The following is a 25,774-nucleotide window of genomic DNA, read 5'->3' as shown; positions in this document are numbered from 1 at the left end:
CTGCAGGCTGAGCATCGTCCATCTACACTCACCCCTCTTGGATGCAGGCCCTGCTCAGGCTTTTGGAGCACGCAGCTGACTGAGACCCTGTCTCCACCTCAGGGGTCTTGCTGTTGTGAAGAGAGACAAACAAGCATGTGGAAAAGTACATTAGGGTGTGATCTGCGCTAACATTAAAAAAAAAGCTAAGATCATGGCATCCGGTCCCATCACTTCATGGCAAACAGATGGGAAAAAAGTGGAAACGACGACAGATTTTACTTTCTTGTGCTCCAAAATCATTGCAGACAATGACTACAGCCATGAAATTAAAAGTCGCTTGCTCCTTGGAAAGAAAGCTATGGCAAACCTAGAAAGCGTTAAAGAAGCAGAGACATTACTTTGCCAACAAAGGTCTGTCTAGTCAAAGCTATGGTTTTTCCAGTGGTCGTGTATGGATGTGAGAGCTGGACCATAAAGAAGGCTGAGACTGAAAGCTGCGTAGTGTATCTGACTCTTTGTGACCCCCTGGACTGTAGCCCACCAGGCTCCTCTGTCCACGGGATTCTCCAGGCCAGAATACTGGAGTGGGTAGCAGTTCCCTTCTCCAGGGTATCTTCCCAACCCAGGGATCGAACTCAGGTCTCCTGCATTGCAAGTGGATTCTTTACTCTCTGAGCCACTAGGGAAGCCCCAAGAAGGCTGGGCGCCAAAGGACTGATGTTTTCAAACTGCGGTGCTGGAGAAAACTCTTGAGAATACCCTGGACTGCGAGGAGATCAAACCAGTCCATCCTGAAGGAAATCAACCCTGAATATTCATTGGAAGAACTAATGGTGAATCTGAAGCTCCAATACATTGGGCCACATGATGCCAAGAGCCGACTCATTGGAAAAGACTCTGATGCTGGGAAATATTGAAGGTAGGAGATGGGGACAACTGAGAATGAGATGGTTGGATGGCATCGTCGACTCAATGGACAGGAATTTGAGCAAACTCCGGGAGATAGGAGCCTGGTGTGCTGCAGTCCATGGGGTTGCAAAGAGTCAGATATGGCTGAGTGACTGAACAACAACTGTGCTATGAATGTAGGAAGGGAGGGGGGCTGGGGCCACAGGAGACCTTCCCTGAGGGTCCTCACGTTCAGCCATGTATTCCACAAATTTTATTGAGCACCTGTTAAACACAAGGGCCTTCCCAGGTGGCTCAGTGGTAAAGAATCTGCCTGCCAATGCAGGAGACTCAGTATTCTTGCCCTTAAAATCCCACAGACAGAGCAGCCTGGTGGACTGCAGTCCATGAGGTGGCCAAGAGTTGGACAGGACTTAGCAACTGAATGGGAACACAGAACACCAGGCCCTGGGTGCTGGGGATCCCTGCAGACCGTGCAGTGGGAGAGACAGTCGGCCAGATGACCTCTGAGCCTGTGATAAACCTGTGGCTGAGAGGGTGCAGAAGCACCCTGAAGCTCTCCGTGGTCACGTGGGGGGGGGGGGGTCTGTGGGTATGCGGTTGGGGAAAGCTTCCCTTAGGATGTGACCTTGAAGTTGGGGCCTCCCGAGGTACAGTGGGTCTCCCCAGAAAGACATGACCGCAAAGTGGGAAGTTCCCAGGCCAGTGAGTGAAGTTACTGCCTCTGGGGGCCACTGTCCTCGGGTCAAGTCAGCCCTGCCGAGACCCACAGCCGCGGGCCCTTCTCACAGCCTGTGACTCCTGGAAGGGTCCACCCTACCCCTTGGCGTGACTTCCCGCCAGCCCCGCGCCCCTCCCCTCTGGGGTTCTGGCCTTGGCCGGGGCTCCGGGACTGGCGGGGACCGGCCCCACCTCTCCGCCGCCCAGGCCGAGTCAGCGCCAGCGCCGTCCCCTGCCCGGACCTGGACTCAGAGGTCCCTCTGGATAGTCAGGCTTGCGCTCCTCCGTGCGTGGTGAGTCCCCGGGAGGCAGGCAGGGAGGCTGACGCGCTCGCGCTCTGGGGCTCCAGGCTCTGGGCCCGCGGTGGGGACGCGAGCGGGATTCCGCTGGGGCCGGCAGAGGCTCCCAGCCTGGCTGGGGGTCCTCTGGCCGCAGGACCGCGGTGAGGGGCCGGGCGGCCGGGGAATCGCGCGGGAGGGACGCAGGAGGGGAAAAGGCACTTCCCGAAGCCCACCGCGGTGGGCATCATCAGTCCCGCTTCCAGGAGAGAGAACGGAGGCTGGAGGGGAGAGGCGACCAGAGGGTCCTTCCGCCTCCTAAGGCCCTCACCCCATTTTCAGGACAGGGGATGGTCCGCCCTGATTGGCCAGAGCTGGGGGCCGGGCGCGAGGACCTCTCGTGATTGGACAGCTCCAGCCCACCTGCCGCGGTCCTTCCCGCTGGGAGGAGCCGGGACCCCAGACCCTAGCGAGGGGGTGGGGGTAGCCCCATTCCTGGTCTGGGGATTGCATTACCCAAGCTGCTCACAGCCCGTGCCCTCCCGGGGTCTGTCAGGACCCTCACCTGCCAGCTGCCTGGGGGAGGCAGGCACCCCTGCCAGGTACCCCAGTTCTCCAGCACCCTCAATTTTCCAGAAATCGGGCCACTTTCTCAAGCCCTGGATCTTAGTTTCTTGGGCTAAAATTGAGGGGCGTATAATAATAGCCCTCGGCGGCTGAGGCCAATTCTGAAAATCAGGGGCCTGTGCCCGACGCTGGCCACAGACCCTCCGCGAATCTCCCCTCTGTGAACCTTCCCAATGGCGCTGGGAGATGCCCCTGTCCTACTAGGAGACAAGGAAATCTTGAACCCAGGGCAGCTACGCGGTGGCCCATCCCCCGGCCCAGGACCGTGGGAAGGGCCGCGGATGGAGCATGACCCTGCAGGTTGAGGGGTGGCGAGTGTGTGGACCACCAGGTGCCCAGCTGGAATGACTGCAGGCGCGGAAGTGGCGCTGGGCCAGCAAAGGGCAGCTGGGGACCGACGCCTGTGGCTGACTGCCCAGCTCAAGGGCCTTCCGACCGCAGCTCAGAACAGGGGCCTTGAGCAGGGCCTGGCCACTGGGCAGGGTGCTGGGGAGCCCGAGGGGCCCCCTGCTGCAGGCGCAGCCCCACAGCGGCCCTGAGTCCTGCAGGAGGAGGCCCTCCAGGGGCCTTGGGTCTCCTCCCTCCACTCGCCGCCCCCCGACCTGACCTTCCTTGTGCCAAAGCTCAAGGCGGGCAGTCCCCACCCACGGCTCCTGCCCGCCAGCTCCACAGTGGCTTTCCTGACCCTCCCTCCCTGCTTCCAGAGGGACCTTCTCTGTCCTCTTAGTTTTCCACAAGTAATATACACCCAATACGTTAAAAAACAACATTCTGGTAATAAAAAGATAATTATGGCTATCAAAAGACTTCCAAACCCCCAAACCCTGCCTGGTGACTCTTAATATTTCTGTGTGAGTCCTTCCAGGCTTTACTCTGCCAAACACATGTGTGCAAATACATGCACCACACACACAGCACATACACCGCACACACACACACCACACACACAGCACATACACCGCACACGCACTACACACAAACACCTCCCATATACACACCGTTCTCACCCATTTGACAGCGCCTTGTGCAGAGTTTTTAATCTTGATGACACCCAGCTTATTTTTGTCTTTTTCACGCCTTTGGTGTTGAATCTGAAAAGCACCACACACTGGGTGTTCTCCTCTGTTGTCCCTAGAAGTTTCGTACGTCTGCATTTTACATTCACATCTGTGGTGCATTTCCAGTTACTTTTTGTGAAGACTGTTGATGTGTATCTGGGCTCATCTTTTGCATGTGGGTGTCTAGCAGTTCTAGCAACATTTGTAGAGGAGACTGCCTTTGCTCCTCTGTCAAACAACCAGAAGGTGAAAAGAAGGTGTGCAGGAACTTGGAGGAGGCAAAGATTTCTTAAACAGAATACAAAGCCCATTCAGCATAAAGGGAGACTTTGGTGCAGGGTACTATGTTCAGTTTAAGAACTTGGGTTCATCCAAAGGCACCATGGAGTGGACAGGCCCCAAGCCCCCAGCCCCGGCCTGTGGCTGGAAGCCTTTGAGGAGCTGCTTCCTCATCAGCAAATGAGGAGACAGAAGCTGATGTGACTTGACTGAGGTCGCAGGGTTGGTTAGTTGCAGAGATGCACTCGGATGACCCGGGAGGACACCGCACACAGCGCTGGGCTGGGGGCTCTGGGGGTCAGGGGGGTGGTCCAGGGTCTGTGACAGCACGCCACTTACCCCTGTGGCCCCTCCTTCTGTCCCCCAGGTGGACCCCTCCCCGCAGTAGCTGGCCGTCCTGGGTGCCCAGAGCTGAGCCCAGGGGTTGGGGTGGAACAGGTGGGCTGCCCCTTGGGCCAGCGAGCCCTGTAGGACACTGTGTCCCTTGCCCAGGTCCTCCCGCCCGGCCCGCTGCCATGAAGATTGCAGTGATCGGACAGAGCCTGTTCGGCCAGGAGGTCTACTGCCGCCTGCGGGAGGAGGGCCACGAAGTGGTGGGCGTGTTCACTGTGCCCGACAAGGACGGGAAGGCGGACCCCCTCGGTGAGTGGGTCCTGGTGGGCGGTGGTGGCAGCAGGGCCTGCGGGTCTTGTGTGGGCTTCTCCGGCCTGAAGTGACCACACATGGTCCTCCCTGGGTCCTGCTCAGGGCCCACTGACCGCCGGGCTTTTCTGGAACAAAGCGGATCACAGGGACGGGTGGTGGAGAAGGCCGGCCTGCACCCAGGACCCCACAGCCTGAGCACCCCGGCTCCCCTCTCCCCTCACCCAGGCTCTGAAGGGGCTGCCAGACGGGAATCACCACGGTCAGGTTCTTGGACGTGAGCGTGCCCTGCGCCCTGTCTCTGGTGGGGGCACCTGTTGAGCAGAGGCCCCCGACCCACCCGCAGCCCCAGAGTTTCTGCCCCCAGGATGGGACGGGGCCTGGGAGTCTGCACCTCTGACAAGCTCCCAGGGATGCACCCCTTCTCCAGGAGGAACACGGTGTGAGAATCACTGCTGAGCTGGGGCCTCAGCTCGAGGGCCGGGCCTTCAGGCCAGCCCCGGGTCCTCCTCAGGCCTGAATGTTTCAGAATGCAGGGCCCGATTCTGTAGGAAGAGGGGGTTCCCGCGACGGAGCGCTGCGGGCCGGGGCGCCGCCACGCTGCACCTGGCCCAGCGCAGCCTGTGACAGTGGCCCCTGCCCGGGGCTGCTCCTCGACCTGGCAGCAGAGGGTCCAGGTCTAGTCCGCTCATGCTGACCCGCCTCCCTGCACACAGGGCAAGGCCGAGGGGTCACTAGGGCCACGCGGCAGCCGTGTGTGACGGAGCTGTCACACCTGTCCCCAGACCTGCTGGGGAGCGCTGACAGGTGCAGGCTGAGGAGAGGGCCCAGGGCATCGTGCCCGCAGGGGCAGGGGCGCGGCAGGGCAGATGCGGTGGGGGGGTGCTGCATCCTCAAACCTGAGACATGGGGACCATGCATCAGAGCCGGGGGGCGGGGAGACCCACTCGTGGGGCCTGTAGGTAAAGAGGTCAGGGGCCACGCAGGCGTCTGGGAGATGGAGGCGCTCAGAGGTCCTGGCGGTCGGCAGGGTCAGTCCAGGCAAAGGCATCCCCGAGGCTGGCCCTGGCTGGGGCCATCGCTCCATGCTGCCCTGCAGAGCCTGGCTAGGAGGCAGGGCTGTTGGGAGGGACAGGCCTAGAGAGGGGTGCAGGAGCCCCCCCACCCCACAGGCAGGCAGGGGCTCAGAGGCTGGGGGTGGACTCTCACCTGCTGTCCCGCAGGCCTGAAGGCTGAGCAGGATGGCGTGCCGGTGTTCAAGTTCCCCCGCTGGCGGGCCAAGGGTCGGGCCCTGCCCGACGTGGTGGTGCAGTACCGGGCCCTGGGAGCCGAGCTGAACGTTCTGCCCTTCTGCAGCCAGTTCATCCCCATGGAGGTCATCAGCGCCCCCCGGCATGGCTCCATCATCTACCACCCGAGCCTGCTGCCGCGCCACCGGGGCGCCTCCGCCATCAACTGGTGAGACAGGCCGGCCGCCCAGGGGTCCGCGGCTGCGCTCCAGGGCCCCCGAGGGGTCAGCGCTGCCAGACGCCACCTACCCCGCCCCTCCCCACCTGGAGAGAGAGAAAGACGGACTAGAGACACCAGGAGCAGACAGCTCTAGATGAGAGGGCGAGAGTCTGCAGGGTGGAGCCATCGGAGGCGCCATCAGGGAGGCAGGCATCTGAGCCGGAAGAGAGGGCAGGCTTGTAGCCGGACCAGTTGGGATGCAGCCCCCTGACCTCGAGGCACATCTCCTCGCTTCGCTGGGCCTCAGTCTCCTCATCTGTAGAAGGGGCATGCGAGGCTGTTACACAGCAAGGAGGATTAAGTTACAAGGGCATTAGGGCTTCTATAGCATGGTACCTGGCACGCGGTTGCATCAGTAAACACCGTTTTCCCTTTTTCATCCTCCCCTGGGGAGGCGGGGAAGCCCCCAGGCCCCCTTTTCCGCGGTCCTTCCTTCTGGACTCAGGTGTCACTCTTCCGTCCCTAGGACCCTCATCCATGGGGACAAGAAAGGGGGGTTTACCATCTTCTGGGCAGATGATGGTCTGGACACCGGGGACCTTCTGCTTCAGAAGGAGTGTGAGGTCCTCCCGGATGACACCGTCAGCTCCCTGTACAACCGCTTTCTCTTCCCCGAAGGCGTCAAAGGCATGGTAAGACAGGGCCGTGCACTCACCCCAGGGCTCCCAGTGCCAGCTACTGCCCTGAGCTGGCTGGGGTCTGCAGGTGGGAGGGACTCTCATTTCAAGGCTTCACAGAGGCTGGGTTAGAACATGTAATGGATGCTCTCGAACTGAGGTGCTGGAGAAGATGCTTGAGAGTCCCTTGGACTGCAAGGAGATCCAGCCAGTCCATCCTAAAGGAGATCAGTCCTGAATATTCATTGGAAAGACTGACGCTGAAGCTTCAATCCTTTGGCCACCTGATGCCAAGAGCTGACGCATTGGAAAAGACCCTGATGCTGGGAAAGATTGAGGGCAGGAGGAGAAGGGGATGACAGAGGATGAGATGGTTGGATGGCATCACTGACTCAATGGACATGAATCAGAGAAAACTCTGGGAGATAGTGAAGGACAGGGAGACCTGGTGTGCTGCAGTCCATGGGGTCGCAAAGAGACAGACACAGCTGAGTGACTGAACGACGACACTGTTCTGTTAGATGGGACTCACGTACAGCTGTTAGAACAACTCAACAAACCTTGGCCAAAAAGGCACATTTTGGGCTCCTCTCCAAGAGGAGACTCCAGACAGGGACCTCTTCAAGCCTGGTTGGACCCAGAGGCTCGGGCCTGTTCCTTCACCCTGACTCTACTTGCCTGTTTGATTAGCTTCCTCCTCACATTGGCCGCCCTTGGTCAGGAGGAGGAGTTGTCCCTGGTGGCTCAAGGGCCACACCTCCTGATTCCAGGGGACAAGAAACCCTCTCTCCCCAAGAATTCACGAATGGAAAGTCCTAGGAGGCGCTCAGGAGCTGGAGGCGGAGGGCAGACCTGAGGGGTTGATTTTGGAGCTGTTGTGCAGCCCCAAAGGGCAGCGCGTCCAGCAGGGGAGGAGGCGGGACGGGGGCAGACGGGGGCGTCTCCATAGCTCAGCAGGGGCCGCCCCCTGGGCCTCCTCCTGGGCCCCGCTTTCAGCCATGGATCCACCTGCTCCCAAAGCAGACCCCGTGGTGCCTGTCCCGAGCCGGGCGTGGTGCTGGGTGGGTCTATGCAATCCCACAGTTCAGACCATGAGCCCGGGGCCGAGGGGAGGGTCCTGACACCTTGAACACCCCCACCCACCGCCTCCCAGGTTCAGGCTGTGAAGCTGATCTCCGAGGGCAAAGCCCCCAGACTCCCTCAGCCAGAGGAGGGCGCCACCTATGAGGGGATTCAGAGGAAGGAGACTGCCAGGGTGAGCGCCAACAGACCGGGCATCTGCACTCTTCCCGGTTCCTCTCTAGGGAGGGCGGGGGCCCCAGGGAGACGGGCTGGCGGGGGGGGACTTTAGGCTCCTGGGGGCTGCCCCAGTCGGGGAGCCCAGAGGGGCACAGGGCTGGGTCCCTGACCGGGGTTAAGGGACCTGGTGAGCCCTATGTGTCAGGCCCTGGTCCTTGTGACCACAGAGCGTCATCTTCCCACAAACCATGCTGTACTTCGCATCCCGTCAAAGACCAAGGGTCCACGCGCACCCAGAGCAGAGGCCCCAGGTGGAGACCGGCCCAGCTCTGGGACTCAGAGGAAGCCGGGCTCCTCAGCCCATCCCCAGGGCTCCACCCAGTGTCAGGAGTGTCCATGGGGAGGAGGGGAGGCCGGGGGTGGGGCCCCAGGGTTCGGGGTGCAGGGAGGGACCGCTGAGCACACACATCCTGCCCCGCAGATCGACTGGGACCAGCCCGCAGAGGCCATTCATAACTGGATCCGTGGAAATGACAAGGTGCCGGGTGCCTGGACAGAGGCCTGTGGGCAGGTGTGTCCCTGCGACCAGGACGGCCGTGCTCCTGGGCCCCCTGCTGCTAAACTGCGGGAAGGTGTGAGCTACATGGTCACAGGCACTGGCAGACCCCAGCCCCAGCCCCCTGGGTCCTGGAGGGGTGGGGTCCACACACACGAGGCCTTCGGGCCAGGCAGCAGCTCTGGGGTCAGACTTTCACCCCCTGGCGATCAAAAGTTCCGAAACAACAGAAGTGAAAACAGTGAATCACCAACATGGTATTTAGTACCTGTGTGCTGAGCACTCACAGAAAAGATGGTTCAGAGCCGAGAGGCCCCAGACCATGCACGGTCTGCTGACATGAAGCAGGTTACACGGTGAGGAGGCAGTGACTCTGCGCTTTCCAAGGCCCGTCTCCGTTTAGACAGCATATTAAAAAGCAGAGACGTTACTTTGCCAACAAAGGTCTGTTTAGTCAAACCTATGGTTTTTCCAGTAGTCATGTGTGGATGTGAGAGTTGGACTATAAAGAAAGCTGAGCACCGAAGAACTGATGCTTTTGAACTGTGGTGTTGGAGAAGACTCTTGAGAGTCCCTTGGACTGCAAGGAGATCCAACCAGTCCATCCTAAAGGAGATCAGTCCTGAATATTCATAGGAAGGACTGATGCTGAAGCTGAAACTCCAATCCTTTGGCCACCTGATGCGAAGAGACCTTGATGCTGGGAATTGAAGGTGGGAGGAGAAGGGGACGACAGAGGATGAGATGGTTGGATGGTATCACTGACTCGATGGACATGAGTTTGAGCAAGCTCCAGGAGTTGGTGATGGACAGGGGAGCTTGGCGTGCTGCAGTCCATGGGGTCGCAAAGAGTTGGACACGACTGAGTGACTGAACTGAACTGAGTAGCCCTCAGAGACCCCAGTCCAACCCTGACTCGCCCTCGCCCTGGGGGCACGGGGGCTTCAGCCAGGCCCTTTTGAGGACAGCCCTGTCCTCCATGAAGCCCCTGACCGTCCGAACCCCTGCTCATGGGCAGGCTTCCCAGACCATCCGGGGTCTCTGGCCTTGCCACCACCAGCCCCCTTTGCACCGCGGCCAGGGCGTGGCGCGTCCCCAGGCAGGCACTCCCTCAGTACCGGCTGAGCACACTCTCTGCAGGTGTCTGACCCGGGGTCGGAGGTCACGGTCCCATGGGAGGTGGGAGGGGCCCCCTTCTGCAGCCTCCCGCCTGCCCCGGTCTCATCTGTGCTCCGGGCACTGATACCTGGGCTGTCACAGCCCGTCATCCCCCGCTGGCTCAGCCCCTCCTGGTGGGCCACGGGGGCTCCCCTCTCATCTCCACCTTCCGGTTTCCGGTCCCCAACAGAAGCTGACGTTTTTCAACTCGACGCTGAGCACCGTGGGCCTGGAGCCTGAGGGAGAGGACCTGCCCATCCCGGGCGCCCACCGGCCGGGGGTGGTCACCAAAGCGGGCCTCGTCCTCTTCGGGAACGACGGCCGGATGGTAAGGGTGCTGCTGCGACTCCTGGTCTGTACTGTGGGCTCAGGCCCCGCAGGGAGACCCTTAGCCATTCTGGAGAAAACCGGGAAAGGAGACCACAGAATCCAGGAGGGAAGACCCTCACCTGCTGGGTCGGCCACTTTTCCATCCCAGGAAGGCCTGCCCCGGGCTCTTACTGACCAGGTGCCCTGTCCGAGCTGGGGACCCTGGGGTGCATCAGAGTCGGGGGGTCTTATCCAGAGAACCCTGTGCCCGGGCCTTGTCTCAGCCCAGCAGAGTCCAGGTGCACATAGCATGCAGAGTTTCCTTCTCTTTGAATAAAAGTCCCCCCGGGCACATAAGCTGCTCTGACCCACTTTAGCAACTGCAGCTCAGGGTGACACGTAGGATTTACGCAGCTAAATATTTATGTGTGCTTGAAAGCCACACTCTGTTTAAAGCAATTGAGTTCTCCCCACAGCTGTATGAGATCCGTGTTAGCATTTCACCATTTGACCAAGTAGAAAACTGAAGCAAAGAAATTCAGATCCCCTGTCTATTGTTATCCATGCACGTGACACTCACCGCACCAGGTGGTGGACAGGTGGCCTGGGCCCTAAGGTACCGGGGGCAGCAAAGCAGGAGGGCAGGCAGGGTCTCGGGGCACTAGGGGAGCTCCAGGGGACTCTGCGGATGCTGAATGTATGGTGGCGGCCGTGCGAACAGGCCAGGGCGGGGAGCAGCTTGGCTTGGACCAGCGAGAGCTGGCTCTGGGTGCCCGTCCTGCTGGCCCGAGGCTGCCTGCGGGTGGCAGCGCCTGGGTGACCCTTCGTGGGCGGCACTGAAGTTGAACGAGGGCATCTGTCTCAGGCCAGGTTCCCGCAGCAGATCCAGGAGGGAGCGTGTACGTTCGGGTTATGGAAGGAGGCAGCTCGGGAGGAGGACAGTGGTCACAGAGAGGCGGGCCTCTCTGCTGACCATGACCAAGCTTAGCTGCCAGCCGCAGTGGAGGACAGGGCCCAGGCGTAGGTCCTGGTGCAGCCGCAGGAGGAAGGCACCAGCCACGTGGATTTGGGCCGCATCTTCCCTGACATCCCCAATGGAACCGTAAGGCCTAGAGGCGGCCGTGATGGCCCTGGGATGAGGGTCTTTCAGGAGCGTCCAGCCGGGCTTGGCTGGGCTGGGGCTCCAGAGCACGCATGGAGGCAGCAGTCAGGGGAAGGGGGTGGTGAGCAGGGAGCCCAGCTCCAGTTCTGGGGGGCGTCACTCTTCACAGAGCGCCTCACCCGGCAGGCGCGTCCTCTGCCGTGAGCACACACGCTCCCCGACCCAGAGGGAGCCTCTGATGACCAGGGCCAGTCTCCACGCAGTTTCTGCAAGCTGGGGGCTGGGTGCTGGATGACTAGCTGTTTTCTCCGTTGGCCTTCAAGGCAGTTCTGGGATGACTTCCGTCTCACATGCAGGCATCGGTTTTATAGAATAATATAGCCATTGCTGTTGTGAGTCGCTTAGTCGTGTCCAAGTCTCTGTGACCCCGTGAACTGCAGCCCGTCAGGCTCCTCTGTTCATGGGATTCTCCAGGCAGGAATACTGGAGCTGGCTGCCATTTCCTTCTCCAAGTACAGCCATCATGGGTTTTCAAGCCTGAGAGCGTGCTGGGGTGGAGGACACGGGTTCCCCCCGACCGCTGCCCACACCCCCCGACTGTCTGGTCTCCTCATGCCCTGCCTGCGTCCAGGCCTGCCTAGGAGAGAATGGGGGCGAGCGCATGCCTGCCGCGGGGCGGCTCAAGGGCACTGACGGCCCTCCCGTTGCAGCTGCTGGTGAAGAACATCCAGCTGGAGGACGGGAAGATGATCCCAGCTGCACACTTCTTCGGGCGGGCGGACAGCAGTGCCCTGGAGCTGACAGAGGAGGAGCTGGGCACCGCGGAGGCAGTGCGGGTGAGGAGCAGACAGGGCTGCCGGGGCGGGGGGGGGGGGTGGGGGGGGTGGGGAAGGCGTGCGTGCACTGGGTGTGTGTTCTGCTGGGGGCGGGCCGTGCACATCCTGCGTCCGTGTGTCCTGGCCTCAGGCATGCCGTGGTTCTGTCTTCAGGATGTCCCCTGGCCCTACTTCCTCTGCTGGGTCCCACCCTCCAACGGCGAGAGGGCCTGCGGCTGGGTGCTGGGAGGGAGGCAGTCACCCCAGGACCGTCCAGCCCAGGGTGCAGCAGAGCCCAGAGGGGACAGGCCAACCCGGGGCCAGGCTACAACAGGGGCTGCCTTCTGGGCCCGGGAGCCTGTTCTCACCACCCTGCCCTCCAGGGTGCCTGGAAGCGGATCCTCCCCAGCGTGCCGGAGGTGGACGAGTCCACGGACTTCTTCAAGTCAGGGGCCGCATCCGTGGATGTCGTCAGGTGAGGCGGGGGGCGGGGGTGGAGCCCCCGGGGTCTCTGGGTCGGAAGTCACCCCCAAACTGAGGAGCAGGCACTGTGTAGGTCAGAGATCCAGAAAGGATGCAGGTGTGCAGGCCTGAGCCTACCCGGCGTGGGACAGCTGGTGGGCAGGTGCGTCCATCCCCCATGGGGTCACAGCCCCAGAGCAGCCACTCTGGGCCTGGACATGTAGCTGGTGGCTCACGGCTCTGCAAGCAGGAGCCCAGCAAGCAGACAGATGAGGACCACCACCCCAAAAGGTCTCGGCATGCACAGGGCAGGGCAGGGGGCTGAGGCCCCACCATCACGGGAAGAAGAGCAAACTGTATGCAGCAGTTTTAAAGCAATCGCAAGCCCTCCCGAAGCAACTGATCACGAGTTAGTACTGATAGAGCTGGGACTTGAACCCAGAGCCTCTGAATCCACAAACTGGGCTTTCAAGACTGATTCTAGACCAACACCCACGCTCTGGGTGCTGAGCGGAGCCACCAGCTCTGCTGAGAGAAGGGCAGGACCCCAGGCCTTGTCCAGTCTCCCATTCTCCCCCTTCTGTCCTCCAGGCTGGTGGAGGAAGTCAAGGAGCTGTGTGAAGGCCTGGAACTGGAAAATGAAGATGTCTACATGGCAACCACCTTCGGGGACTTCATCCAGCTGCTAGTGAGAAGGCTGCGAGGGGACGACAAGGAGACCGAGGGCCCCATCGACTACGTGAGTCCCAGGAGCCCTGCAGACAGGCCTGGTGCGTGGGCCGTGTGAATCTGCACACCCCACAAGCACCCACATCTGTGGGTCCACAGAGACACCTGGGGAAGCCTGGGCATCCGGAAGGCCAGGACTCCACGAGCCTGCCCTTTGGTGACCAAGCTCCCCTTGGTAACTCCAAGCAGCCTGAAGATACCAGGCAGTGGGGCAGACTCTACAGAGGATGCTGCTGTCTAAGATTCAGGGCAGGAAACAGGGTGTCGAGGAGACATGTCCACAATGCATCTCTCCTGCCCCCTTCTCTGCTGGCGGTTTTCCGGTGTGGCCTCCAGCTCCCGTCCTACACCCCCTGCTGATCCTCACCCCTCGTTCGGGTTCCACCACCTCCTCCCTTCGTCCTGACCCAGCAATGGCAGCGGCTTCCTGCTGGGCTTAGCCTCTGGCCTGACTCGCCGTTTCTCAGCTCTTCCACCACCTGGGTGACCAGTCACTGCACTAAAGGCCTTTGGCTGACGCAGGAGAGAGAGAGACTGAGTGAGAGAGAGAGGAGAATTGGGAATGGCTTCCCAAGAAGGGCTTCCCTGGTGGCTCAGCTGGTAAAGAATCCACCTGCAATGCGGGAGACCTGAGTTTGATCCCTGGGTTGGGAAGTTCCCCTGGAGAAGGGAAAGGCTACCCACTCCAGTATTCTGGCCTGGAGAATTCCATGGACTGTATAGTCCATGGGGTCACAAAGGGTCAGACACGACTGAGTGACTTTCACACTTTTCGCTTCCAAGAAGGAAAACAAATGACCCTGTACATTCAGCTCATGTGTGTGCAGTGTGAGGAAGTAACACAGATCCGTTTGTAAAGAAACTCTGTAAAAACCACCCTTGGGGTGTCTCGTTAGGCTACTGCTCCTACAGGAACGAGCTTTGTGATGGTTTGTCTGGCTGGGAGTTTGGAGCAAGGCTGATGAAGGAAGGACAGGTGACCAGGGTGGACGCCAGGCTGGCCTTGGGCTGTGGACACTAGAAGAGACGCCCCCCGGTGGCCCCGTGTGCGTGCGATGCGCTGGGGGCCGTGTCACGTACCGTGTCTGTTGCTGCTGTCACTTCCTGAGTGTGGAGCCCAAGGGTCAGGGCTTGGGCGGCTCTGGCCGGCAGGCTGGCCCTGCATCTCTGTCTCAGAAGTCACCTCTGCCCCACCTGACGGCCCCGGGCAGCAGGGCTGGATCTGTGAGGAGACCCCAGGCCTCTGCTTGTGTGCTGAAGGGTTGCAGGGGCAAGTAGTACCCATATCTCTGGGGTGGGGGGGGCAGTCCCTGCCTGTCAGGGATGCCCCTGTAGCTCCAGCCTGCCATCCTTGCCACCCAGGTGGAAAAAGCCGTGAACAAGCTGACCCTCCGGATGCCCCACCAGCTGTTCATTGGGGGCGCGTTTGTGGACGCCGAGGGCGGCAAGACCTACGAGACCATCAACCCGACAGACGGAAGTGTGAGTGCAGGCCTGGGGCCCTCGCCCCCACCACCCTCTGTGACCCTTCGGGGCCCTCTCCTGTCCACTGACACCCCGCCTCGCGTCGGGAGGCCCCCTCCCCTCCCCCTTGCCCCCGCAATCAGGAGCCCCCCACCCCCTCGACATTGGGAAGCCCTCAGCATCCCAGGCTCTCAGAATCCTTGACTGTGTCCGTCAGGCATCAGAGCACACATGGTCATGTTCACACACACACACACACACACGCGTGTTCCAAGGTGGACACACTCCCACACACGCACACCTGCAGAGGACCGGGCCCCGAGGGGCTTAAAGAGAGTAACAGGCGGGCCACGTGGACCCAGACAAGGACCCCCGGGCGAGCCTGTCAGGGACTGTCACCACCTCCAGGCCAGCGTTGGGGACCCTGAGCGGGAGGCCGTGTGGATGCCTGGGCTGTGGGCTCGGAGACGCCAGCCTCAGTGCCCCGCCCCTGGCCCATCCAGGTGGAGGCCTGAGCTGCGGGGCAGGTGGGCACCCTCAGGGCACAGGATCCAGGGGCTCGGGCGGGCGTATTAAGAAACAGGCCTCCCAACCGGGACCCACTCAGCGTGTGGGTCAGCTTCTGCTCTTGGTGGAGGACACTGAGCCGCCCCTGGCCTGCAGCTGCAGTCTGGGTCTGTCGCCCTGTTTGGCATCGGGGCGGCAAAGGCCCCAGGGGACATGGAAACACAACCTGTCCCGCCAGCCGCACCCCCCCAGCCCAGCCTTCCCCGCGGGGCCCCTGGGGGCCCAGAAGCCTTCAGGGCTCGGCTCCCCCGCAGGTTCTCTGCCAGGTGTCCCTGGCCCAGGTCAGCGACGTGGACAAGGCCGTGGCTGCGGCGAAGGACGCCTTTGAGAACGGCCTGTGGGGGAAGATCAGCGCACGGGACCGGGGCCGCCTCCTGTACAGGTGTGAGCCCCACCCCCACCCCCGTTCCCAAGGCGCAGGGATGCTTCTGGGAGGAAGGACTCGCGACTGCACAGCCCGTGGCCCCCAGGGGAGGACTCTCTTATGGCACGTCCCCCTCCCGTTGAAGCCCGGGGAGGACTCAGGGTGCTCCTGCTCATGGCCAGTCAGCCAGACAAGAGCTGGGGGCTGCCTCCCTGGGGGTCCCTGGAGGGGCCAGCAAGCTGGGAGCAGACGGGGTTGCTGGGGCCATGCTGGTGGCCGGGGCGGAAGGATGGGTCAGCTGCCTTCAAGGCTGAGGGCGGCTCTGGACGGGTGGTCTCCACCTGCCCCCCCAACCCTGCCCCCAAAGGTAAGGCCCTCACATGGGGGGGCATCCCACCTCCCAGGAGCCCACAGCCGCCCCTCACACCCCTCCAGCCAAGGGAACACCATCCCATCTCACAGATGAGGACATGGAGGCCAGAGACCGAGTTGGGGGCAGACCCCCAAGAGGGCAGGCAGGCGGTGCCAGCCTCAGGCCAGCGCCCCCTCCATGCCCCTCGCCACCACCCTAGGCTGGCAGAGCTCATGGAGCAGCACCAGGAGGAGCTGGCCACCATCGAGGCCCTGGACGCGGGCGCCGTCTACACACTGGCTCTGAAGACGCACGTGGGCATGTCCGTCCAGACCTTCCGCTACTTCGCTGGCTGGTGTGACAAGATCCAGGTGGGGCTCTGAGCACCTCAGCCATCCCGTCTGATGCCTGCTGGGGCCTCAGGACAGGCAGTCCCATCCCGCCCTGGGCCCGGGTGCAAGGAGCTGCCCTGGGGCGGGGTACGGCCAGAGCCCCCCCAGTGATGCCACTGCTGCTTCTCCAGGGCTCCACCATCCCCATCAACCAGGCCAGACCCAACCGGAACCTGACCATGACCCGGAGGGAGCCCATCGGGTGAGTCACGGGCCAGGCACTTCCGGGAATGCGTGTGGGGGCTCAGAGGTCCCTCCCTGGCCACGTGTTTCTCACGTGTTTCTGAGCCTGGTGGCTCAGATGGTAAAATCGTCTGCTTGCAATGCTGGAGACCTGGGTTCAACCCCTGGGTCAGGAAGATCCCCTGGAGAAGGAAATGGCAACCCACTCCAGTACTCTTGCTTGGAAAATTCCACGGATGGAGGAACCTTGTAGACTACAGTCCGTGGGGTCGCAAGGAGTTAGACAGGACTGAGCAACTTCACTTTCACTTTTCATTCCTTTGCCAACCCTGCCTGCCAGACAACTTGTTTCCAGATAAGGTCACACCCTCAGACAGAGCTGCAGGCACAACCCAGCCCTGGCGGCTGCAAGTCTCTACAGGGCTTCAGCTTTGGAGCCCCCAGCCCAGCCCTCCTTCTCCCTGGGCTCTCACCCGCTCCCGCTCAAGCCTGTGCCTCTGGGTCTGCCCGGTGTGTCTGGGGTGGGCACCAGCTTTCCTAACCCCTCAGCACACCCCACCACTCCTAGGAATGTGTGTGGGCCCCAGGCTGGCTCCAGTCTGCCCTGCACTCCTGCTCTGCCGGCCATGTGGCCCCTTACTGACCTGTCTGCCCTTGGTCTCTGAGCACCCTCCTCCCACTGCTGGGCTCAGCCAGGCTTTCCTTTGGGGAAACATTCTCTGACGATGGTGGAGAAGATGGTGATGAAGACGATGGTGAAGAAGGTGATGAAGAAGAAAATAGAAGTGGTGAAGATAATAGTGGAAACGATGGTGATGAAGACGATGGTGAAGAAGGTGATGAAGAAGAAAATAGAAGTGGTGAAGATAATAGTGGAAACGATGGTGATGAAGACGATGGTGAAGAAGGTGATGAAGAAGAAAATAGAAGTGGTGAAGATAATAGTGGAAACGATGGTGATGAAGACGATGGTGAAGAAGGTGATGAAGAAGAAAATAGAAGTGGTGAAGATAATAGTGGAAACGATGGTGATGAAGACGATGGTGAAGACGGCAGTGAGAGTGAGGAGACAGCGGTCACCTGGTCTTCGAGGGGCTCCCATGGGGATGAGCTCGTCTCACTGACCGCAGCGAGGGGTTGCCACCTCCAGGTTCTACAGGGCCACGTGGTGTCATCAGTAGGTCTCCTAGGTCATGGGGTCCCTCCGTGGAGACACCACCCAGCCAGAGGCTTCTCTGGGACGAGGGGCGGCACCAACGCTGGACCCCACCGCTCAGCAGTGTCAGGCTTCGTCCTTCTCATTCCCATGGCGATGGCCCTGGCCTAATGCCCAGGAGGACCCTCATCCACACCCACCCAAGTGACACTTGACCATCTCTCATCCTCCTGCCCACACACGACCTCTGACCCTCTCTCATGGCCGCCTGTCCACCCCTGTGGTCCCAGACCGTCTCCCCGGCCCTGCCTGTCCCCACCCGTGCCCGCCTGCTGTCACCCTCCTCCTCGGGCGGCCCCTTCCAGGCTGCATCCCTAGAAGGTGCCCCAGCAGAAACCGCAGAGTCCTCTGCCATCACCCCTGCTGGGCAGGGGCTGCCGCAGACGGGGCACACCGCCCCGTCGAGCCTGGGCAGGCAGCTGCGTGCTGGCCCTGGGCAGGGCCTGACCTGGAGGGGAGGGAGGCGGCTGCGAGGTCTGGGCGGGGACCCCGGGGGAGCCGACAGACGAAGGCCAGCCTCCCTCCCTGACAGGGTCTGTGGCATCATCATCCCCTGGAACTACCCCCTGATGATGCTGTCCTGGAAGACGGCCGCCTGCCTGGCCGCGGGCAACACAGTGGTGATCAAGCCTGCCCAGGTGGGTGCGGGCACGGCCCGGGGCCCATGGGCTTGGAGGGCGTGGGCAGGGGTGGGCCACAGGCCCCTGCGACCCCCACACGCCCCTCACCCCGCATGGGCAGGGAGGAGAGGGCTCTGCAGGTGACGGCAGCCTGAGAGGCCCAGCTTTCAGGGCAGACTCGGTGTGTTTGGGTCTCGGGGCCGGGTCAGGCTGGCCGGACCGTGTGCAGCCACTCGGTGAGTGTCCACAGCTTTTCTGGGGACACCAGCTCAGCCCCCCTGTGGACCCCAGGACCCAGGCTCTGGGCGCTGAGCCTGGGGCGTCTATTGTTAAAGCTGGGGCTTCAAACCCTAAACATCTCGGGGAAGTTCGTGTGTGTCCTCCACGTGGGCCTCTCGGGGAAGCCCCGTGACGGGGTGCCTCTCGGGGGAGCCACGTGACGGGGTCCTTGCACTGAAGGGGCCTGTGGTGGGATCACCCCACGAGCCGCCATCCTTCATCTGGACTTCAGAGAGATCTGTTAGGAGCTGCAGGCCTGATGCTGGGGCAGTGGGCCGGGGTGTCTCACTCCCTCAGCTCCTTTGGGGCGGTTGGGCCTCAAGGATATTAACGTAATAGAAACCAGTGAAATGATACCTGTTCACCAGAGTCCTGTACTCCTCAGGCATTTTAACACACAATGAATTCCCCACTGACTTGCACACACATCTGCTCATGGAAGCGTTGCCGCAGCCCCTGAGGTGACCCTTAACTTCTCCCTTGAGGCTGGGGGGCTGCTGACAGGTCAAGGCAGTGGTCCCTGGAGCGTCCACTGGCCCAGCCCCTCAGGGTCCAAGCACCCACCCAGGCACCACTCAGCCTGAGGTCCAGTGGGGTGCGGGGCGCGGACCCCCACACCAGGCTTCCCCCAGACTGGGGGGCGTGGAGGCAGGTTGGCCAAGGCAGCATCACACAGGGCGGGCGGGGTGAGGCTGCGCACAGAGGAACTCTCGGAGGCCAGAGGGCACAGGCAGCGGCAGAGGAGGGCCAGTGGTCCTGAGGGCCGGGGAGAGGCACGCCCTCGGCCTCTGGGTGTGGCCCTGGCACCCCGGGGCTTGGCACATACAGGTGGAGGTGGGGGAAGGTGCGGGCCCAGGCCTGGCGTGGGGCTGCGGGGGAAGTTGCTGAGGTGAGCAGCCTAGTGCCTGGCTCCCACTGCCCAGCCCTCTGGACCTGACCACCTGTCCCGCATCCTCAGGTCACCCCGCTCACGGCCTTGAAGTTTGCAGAGCTGACCCTGAAGGCGGGCATCCCGAAGGGTGTGGTCAATGTCCTGCCGGGATCCGGTACGGCTGGGGATGGGGCACAAGGCCTGCTGCGTGACACGCCCCAACATGCAGGTGGCGGTGGGGGGGCTGCCTGGGGGAGCCCCAGGGCTGGGGGACTCCTGGATGGGGGTTGGCGAGTCTGACTGTTGGCTGCAGCTGCTGACTGCGAGGAGAGGCTGTTGACCGAATGGGGAACACGGAGGGGGAGCAAGACTGGGGAAGCTGAGGAGTTGACTCTCAGATACGCTGAATTTGAGAGGCTGGAAGACCTCCCAGTGGAGGTTCTGAGCACCTGGGGAGGACAGGAGTGTCTGGCCCTGGGTGGCTAGAAACGGGTGGCCCGGCTCCGTGGCTGCCCTGACCCACCCCCCGCCTACCCCGCACAGGCTCACTGGTCGGCCAGAGACTGTCGGACCACCCGGATGTGCGGAAGATTGGGTTCACAGGGTCCACCGAGGTCGGCAAGCACATCATGAAAAGGTAGGTGGTGGAGAGGGCGGAGGGGCCGGGGGCCGGGGGCCGCGGGCCAGGGGTCTCCATGACTTCCTTCTGGGGTCAGCCTGAAGGGAGGGGGGGAGGCCGCGAGAGCAAGGCCTGCGCTGGGACGGTGAGGGAGGGGAGGGGGTGCGGGCCTGGCCTCACGGGGACCCTCCAGTGCAGACCCTCAGCTGCTCTTCTGAGTGACCCCACGTTGGAGCTGCCCTCAGCCCCCATGTCCCGTGTCTCCTACCCCATGTCCCGTGTCCCCCACCCAGTGTCCCGTTCCCCTTGTCCCCCACCGCATGTCCCCTGTCTCGTGTCCCATGTCCCGTGTCCCGTGTCCCCCACCCCATGTCCCGTTTCCCATGTCCCATTTCCCATGTCCCCCACCACATGTCCCCTGTCCCGTGTCCCATGTCCTCCACCCCATGTCCCCTGTCCCATGTCCCATTTCCCATATCCCCCACCGCATGTCCCCTGTCCCGTGTCCCATGTCCCGTGTCCCATGTCCCATGTCCGGTGTCCCCCACCCCATGTCCCATTTTCCCATGTCCCATTTCCCATGTCCCCCACTGCATGTCCCCTGTCCCATGTCCCATGTCCCGTGTCCCCCACCCCATATCCCCTGTCCCGTGTCCCATGTCCCATTTCCCTTGTCCCCATCTCATGTCCCGTGTCCCCCACCCTGTGTCCCCTATCCCGTGTCCCGTGTCCTGTGTCTCCCATCCCGTGTCCTGTGTCCCATGTCCTGTGTCCCTCACCCCATGTCCCGTGTCCTGTGTCCCATGTCCTGTGTCCCGTGTCCTGTGTCTCCCATCCCATGTCCCGTGTCCCATGTCCTGTGTCCCTCACCCCACGTCCTGTGTCCTGTGTCTCGCGTCCCCCACCCCGTGTCCCAGCCCACCTCCCCTGTCCCTTTCAGCTGTGCCTTGAGCAACGTGAAGAAGGTCTCCCTGGAGCTGGGTGGGAAGTCACCCCTCCTCATCTTCGCAGACTGTGACCTGGGCAAAGCCGTGCAGATGGTGAGCACTGCGGGGGGTGGGGGGCTGCCTCGGGGGTTGTAACCCAGTGCTGTCCTCCCCTCTGCGCAGGGCATGAGCTCCGTCTTCTTCAACAAAGGCGAGAACTGCATCGCCGCCGGCCGGCTCTTTGTGGAGGACTCCATCCACGACCAGTTTGTGCGGAGAGTGGTAGGTCCCATTGCCGGGACTGACGCTGCCCGCTCGCTAGCTGCAGGGCGTTGGGGGCCAGGGAGGGCCGGGCAGTGCAGTCTGGTGCCAGCCACTTGGGTCTTGGACCCCTCAGGGCGGCCGTGACAAGTCTTCCCTGGTCTTTAGTATTTCAGCAAGAAGCAGCAGCCCCATGGCTCCAACCCACATGCTGTCTCTCCCTGCCCCGCCCCTGCACCCCTCCCTGCACACCTGCCCTCTCCCCTCTGTGCACACCTGCCCGCCACACTCCTGCTCTCATCCTTGCACACCTGCCCCCTCCCTGCATGCCTGCACCATCCCAGCTCCCACACCAAGCTCAGATGCCCTTGAACAGAGGGTGCATTTGAGGTTCCAACCCAGAAGGCAGGTTTGGAACTAGAGCATGGTTCCAGAGGCCAGCGTCTGGCGTGTGGCCTTTCCGGGGCCCAGTGGTCGGTTGCCACAGATGTGCATGGGGGAGGCGGGTCAGGTGCTGCTGGTGGTCAGGAGCCCGGGCAGCACTGACCAGGAGGGCGTCTGCAGGTAGAGGAGGTGGGGAAGATGAAGATTGGCAACCCCCTGGACCGGGACACCAGCCATGGGCCGCAGAATCACCGGGCCCACCTGCGGAAGCTGCTGGAGTACTGCCAGCGCGGCGTGGCGGAGGGGGCCACGCTGGTGTGCGGCGGGAAGCAGGCTCCTCGGCCAGGTCAGAGCCCTTCGGGCTGGCAGCGGGCGGCACGGCCTCTAGGACAGTGTCTGGGGCAGGCCCCTGCAGTCGGGCTCCCGGACTTCCGCTCCCCCACCTAGGACCTCAGGGGTGGGGGAGCTTGGCTATTGGGACACCTGCTAGATCAGGTGTAGGGCCTGCATACAGCCTCCTCCCAGCTGGAGGTCAGACCCCAACATGCAGCTCTCCTCGGCAGGGCAGAGAGGGGTGGGAGCGGGAGGGGTAGCAGAGTGCAGAGACTGGCCTGTGGGGCTTCAACAGCTGGGGACACATTTCCTTTCCAGACAAGTGAATACAGGCCACACCCACACCCTATGAGTCAACAAGTGTCCATACATAATACATGCTTTAAAAATTATAATTGCTGTTATAATTTGTAAATATATATAAATATAGAATATTTTATTAAATTAATAGGGGCTTCCCTGGTGGCTCAGAGGGTAAAGATGGATTTGACCCCTGGATCGGGAAGATCCCCTGGAGGAAGGGCATGGCAACCCACTGCAGAATTCTGGCCTGGAGAATCCCAGGGACAGAGGAGCCTAGTGAGCTACAGTCTATAGCGTTGCAGTCAGACACGACTAAGCAACTAACAACACTATTAAATTTATCTTTTTGTTGTTGTTCTTCTAAACAGTAGAGAGAAAATTTCAAGTCTCTTGATTTTCCCTAAATTGGGTCAAATTCAATCTCAGTCCAGCAGGTCTCAGGGGCCATGACTCTGTGTCCAGAGGTGAAATAGTTAGAGAAAGCCTTTCTGATGCCAGAAGTGTTTCCGTGGAGTGGCCAGGGCCTGTGGGGCGGTAGTCGGGATGGGAGGAGGTGTGTCCGGCTGAGAGCACTGGCCCCTGGTGGTGGGTGGACCAGCTCCATCATGGGGTGTGTGGTTGAAAGGCCGTGAGGCTTGTGGCTGGTGTGCGGGAGCAGGGGAGATGCTGGAGGGTCTCGAATCCCTCGTCTCCCCCCAGGCTTCTTCTTCGAGCCAACGGTCTTCACAGACGTGCAGGACCACATGTTCATAGCCCGGGAGGAGTCCTTTGGGCCCGTCATGATCATCTCTCGGTTTGCCAACGGGTAGGGGTCCCACTTAGGCCTCTTCAGAGCCCGTCCTGTTCACTGGGGTTTTCACGCAAGCTGCGGGGAGGGAGCTCGGACCGGTGGGGCTGTGGACGCAGCTGGACGCTGCAGAGTCCTCTTGGCAGAGGAGGAGGCCCTGGCTGGGGTGGCTGCAGGGCCTCAGGCCCTCTGGGGGTGTCCTCCATATCTCTCTGGGGGGCTCCATAGCGCGCTGGCTTCCACCCTGAGTCCCAACAGCTGCATCGTGAGCCAGCCAAACCTCAGGGGCCCGCACAGCAGCCCTCACTTATTTTGCTCGTGAACCTGCGGTGTGGTTGGCAGGACTGGCCGTTCTTGGCCTTGTGCTCTGTCGGGCTCTGCCTGGGGTGGGGGTGCAGGCTTCTTGGTGCCCTCCGTCCAGGGCTGGGCCATGCCCTCCTCACGGAGGCCCTGCTGGCTTTCCCTGCAGTGATGTGGACGCGGTGCTGACTCGGGCCAACGCCACGGAGTTCGGCCTGGCCTCTGGCGTCTTCACCAGGGACATCAACAAGGCCCTGTACATCAGCGACAAGTTGGAGGCTGGCACCGTGTTCATCAACACATACAACAAGACAGACGTGGCCGCTCCCTTCGGGGGGTTCAAGCAGTCAGGGTTTGGCAAAGACCTGGGTAAGCCAGTCATGCTTGCTTTCGTTTATTCATTCAACAAACACCCGTTAGAGGCCGCTCAGCCCAAGGGCCAGGGTAGAGCTGACAAGATGGCCACTTACTTCTTTCTGGGAGCCGACAGGCCAGTGACCAAGGCAGGGAGTCAGATCCTGCTAGAAGCTGTCCAGACAGTGGTCTGAACAGGAAGCTGGACAGTGGCTTGAGCTGGGGGCTGGGTCAGCCTCCCAGAGGAGGTGTCCCTGGGCCAAGACCTGAGCGGCTGGAGGATCTGCTGTTGGCCCTGCAGAGAGAGGCTGAGTGCGCGCGTGGGCCGGGGGGCAGGCAAGGGCAAGATCAAAGGGGCCTGGGAGCCCCGATCAGGCTCAGGCTTCATCCTCAGAGTGGGAGCCCGTGGGGGCCAAGCAAACCCGAGAGGTTGATGTGCGTGCCAAGGCAGAGAGGGTGGCACTGGGCCCAGCCTTCCCAAGGAAGCGGACCTCTGCCCGGCATCCCCCTTTCCCTGGCCGCTAGTGGCTTGGGGTGGCTCCCACCCCCCACCCTGCCACTGTGGAAGCTGGCGACTGGGGGCTGGATCCTGTGGGGGATTGGCTCCGGTGCCCAGCTTGGGGGGAGCGGGCAGCAACGTGCGGGAGAGCAGCAGGGCCCCTCGGATCCATGGGAAGACGGGGGTCTGGGAGGTGACATGGGGAGCGGGGGTCCTGAGATGACCACAGCGGCGGGCACGCCAGCGCCGCCCACCAGAGCAGCTGCTGGGACCGTGATGTTGCCCCTGGCGTGGGGTTTCTTGCAGGAGAAGCAGCCCTAAATGAGTACCTGCGGGTCAAGACGGTTACCTTTGAGTACTGAGGAGGGTCTCAGGACCGTCCCCAGCTGTGGCTCGACCCTGAATGCAGTGGAAGCCTCTGGCCTGCACCCCTGTCCCCATCCGGGACCCCCACCTTGCCCAATCCATGTGACCTTGGTCAGGAAGTGACCCCATACGAATAAACGTCCTGGCCAGCACCCATGTCCCTGCCTGTTCGCGTGCCCTGGCTCTTGGGCTCTGTCCCCTGCCTGGGGCCTGTTGTGGAGACGCACCGTAGAGGGGACCCACCCTGTCCAAAGGGGCTGTGACCTGCCTCTCCAGCCCTGACTGTCTCCCCTCTCTGGAGGATGGGGTCGAGGTAGAACTGAGAGTTGGAGCTCCTGGTCCTGGCTGGGTCTTTCTGGTGAGCAGCCCACCAGGAGCCCCCAGAGTTGCCCCAATAAACAGATGCTCCTAGTGTTCCTTTCACTTTGGGCATGGCAGGGGCTCGGGGGCTGTGTGCCAGGACCTCGGGGGCAGAGTCCCATGTGCAGTCTCTATTATCTCACAGGAAGGAGCACAGACTGAGTTATCTACGTTTGTTTGCCTTTATTCCTCCTTTCCTAACTCCCAGATTTTATCTGGGCTCATGGATGCCTGAAGGGGGCAGAGTTACCAGCCTCCTCTGCAGCCGGACGGTGGTCATGGCGCCCCGTTGAGTGGACAGAGCTCCAGGGGACGTGGAGCCTGCCGGTCCCGAGGCCCAGCTCTGAGGGGAGTCAAGGCTCAGGCTGTCCCCACTGGGGCGAGTGTGGACCAGGTGATGGGCGTTTTCCTAACAAGCAGATGTGGCTGTAGCAGGGGGCTGGGGTGGGGGAGGAGACACCACTGAACACCCGCCGTCACAGAGGGGACCCGCCGGTAGCCTGTCCCGCCCGTGGGGAGAGTGAACCTGCCCCCTCTCTGTATAATGTATAAATGCGCTTATCCTCACCACGTTAACAGAAGCGTTCCAGGCAGTTTAGAAAAATAATACTATTAAAATACTCATGAGAGAACCGGGGCAGAGAGTGTGCGGTGGGAAGGTAGGCAGGAGACACCCACGGGGAAACTCAACCTGCTTCTAAAGCTGGAGAAGCGTCAAAGCGTCCCAGCTGCCGTGAGGAGGAGGAGACCTGGCCAGCGACCTGACCCACGGCGTCTGTGGGACAGAAACAGACTCGCTTTTCTGGAGGAGAGAGAGAAATTCATCTTACAAATCCTCCTGAAACATATTAGTTCTCCTAAAATTGCAGTGACCACCTTCTTACATGATTTTACACAGGGTGGTGATGAAATCAAGTCCACATTTTAAGGCAAGATGAGAAAAATGTAAGCAAACATCACCAGCATCAGAACGCTCTCATCTC

At 61.5% G+C, this 25,774-nt stretch overlaps 2 protein-coding genes across 2 annotated transcripts; one reads left to right on the top strand and one right to left on the bottom strand.

Annotated features, from left to right (window-relative positions):
• The first annotated feature begins 1,536 nt into the window (after window positions 1–1,536).
• Window positions 1,537–24,583, top strand: ALDH1L1 (aldehyde dehydrogenase 1 family member L1). Its single transcript, XM_043885335.1, has 23 exons — window positions 1,537–1,904; window positions 4,346–4,495; window positions 5,719–5,953; window positions 6,471–6,636; window positions 7,775–7,876; window positions 8,342–8,431; window positions 9,765–9,902; window positions 11,696–11,821; window positions 12,184–12,275; window positions 12,854–13,001; window positions 14,354–14,473; window positions 15,277–15,404; window positions 15,959–16,109; window positions 16,262–16,332; window positions 18,062–18,167; window positions 19,387–19,474; window positions 19,843–19,936; window positions 20,859–20,958; window positions 21,028–21,126; window positions 21,670–21,835; window positions 22,825–22,930; window positions 23,382–23,581; window positions 24,372–24,583. The coding sequence occupies exons 2-23, from the start codon at window positions 4,369–4,371 to the stop codon at window positions 24,425–24,427; spliced, it is 2,709 nt and encodes a 902-aa protein (XP_043741270.1). The 5' UTR covers window positions 1,537–1,904; window positions 4,346–4,368; the 3' UTR covers window positions 24,428–24,583.
• LOC122682533 (NADH-ubiquinone oxidoreductase chain 5-like) lies at window positions 3,191–18,049 on the bottom strand. Its single transcript, XM_043885347.1, has 2 exons — window positions 16,572–18,049; window positions 3,191–3,202 (listed from the first exon to the last, which is right to left on the bottom strand). Exon 1 carries the CDS (start codon window positions 17,413–17,415, stop codon window positions 17,002–17,004), a length of 414 nt encoding a protein of 137 aa, XP_043741282.1. The 5' UTR covers window positions 17,416–18,049; the 3' UTR covers window positions 3,191–3,202; window positions 16,572–17,001.
• Window positions 24,584–25,774: the final 1,191 nt, after the last annotated feature.

The sequence above is a fragment of the Cervus elaphus genome, chromosome 24, assembly GCF_910594005.1.
Source record: "Cervus elaphus chromosome 24, mCerEla1.1, whole genome shotgun sequence".
NCBI classification, from domain to species: domain Eukaryota; kingdom Metazoa; phylum Chordata; class Mammalia; order Artiodactyla; family Cervidae; genus Cervus; species Cervus elaphus.
This window is presented reverse-complemented; position numbering and strand designations above follow the sequence as displayed.

What these genes read in the sequence shown, in the direction of transcription:
- ALDH1L1 (XM_043885335.1), top strand. Translation starts at nt 4,369, where the DNA reads ATGAAGATTGCAGTGATCGGACAGAGCCTGTTCGGCCAGGAGGTCTAC. An exon ending in ACCCGGAGGGAGCCCATCGG is followed by an intron (nt 16,333 to 18,061) that starts GTGAGTCACGGG and finishes CCTCCCTGACAG; the next exon opens with GGTCTGTGGCATCATCATCC. An exon ending in GAAGCAGGCTCCTCGGCCAG is followed by an intron (nt 21,836 to 22,824) that starts GTCAGAGCCCTT and finishes GTCTCCCCCCAG; the next exon opens with GCTTCTTCTTCGAGCCAACG.
- LOC122682533 (XM_043885347.1), bottom strand. Translation starts at nt 17,415, where the DNA reads ATGGGAGCCCCTCGAAGACCAGGTGACCGCTGTCTCCTCACTCTCACT.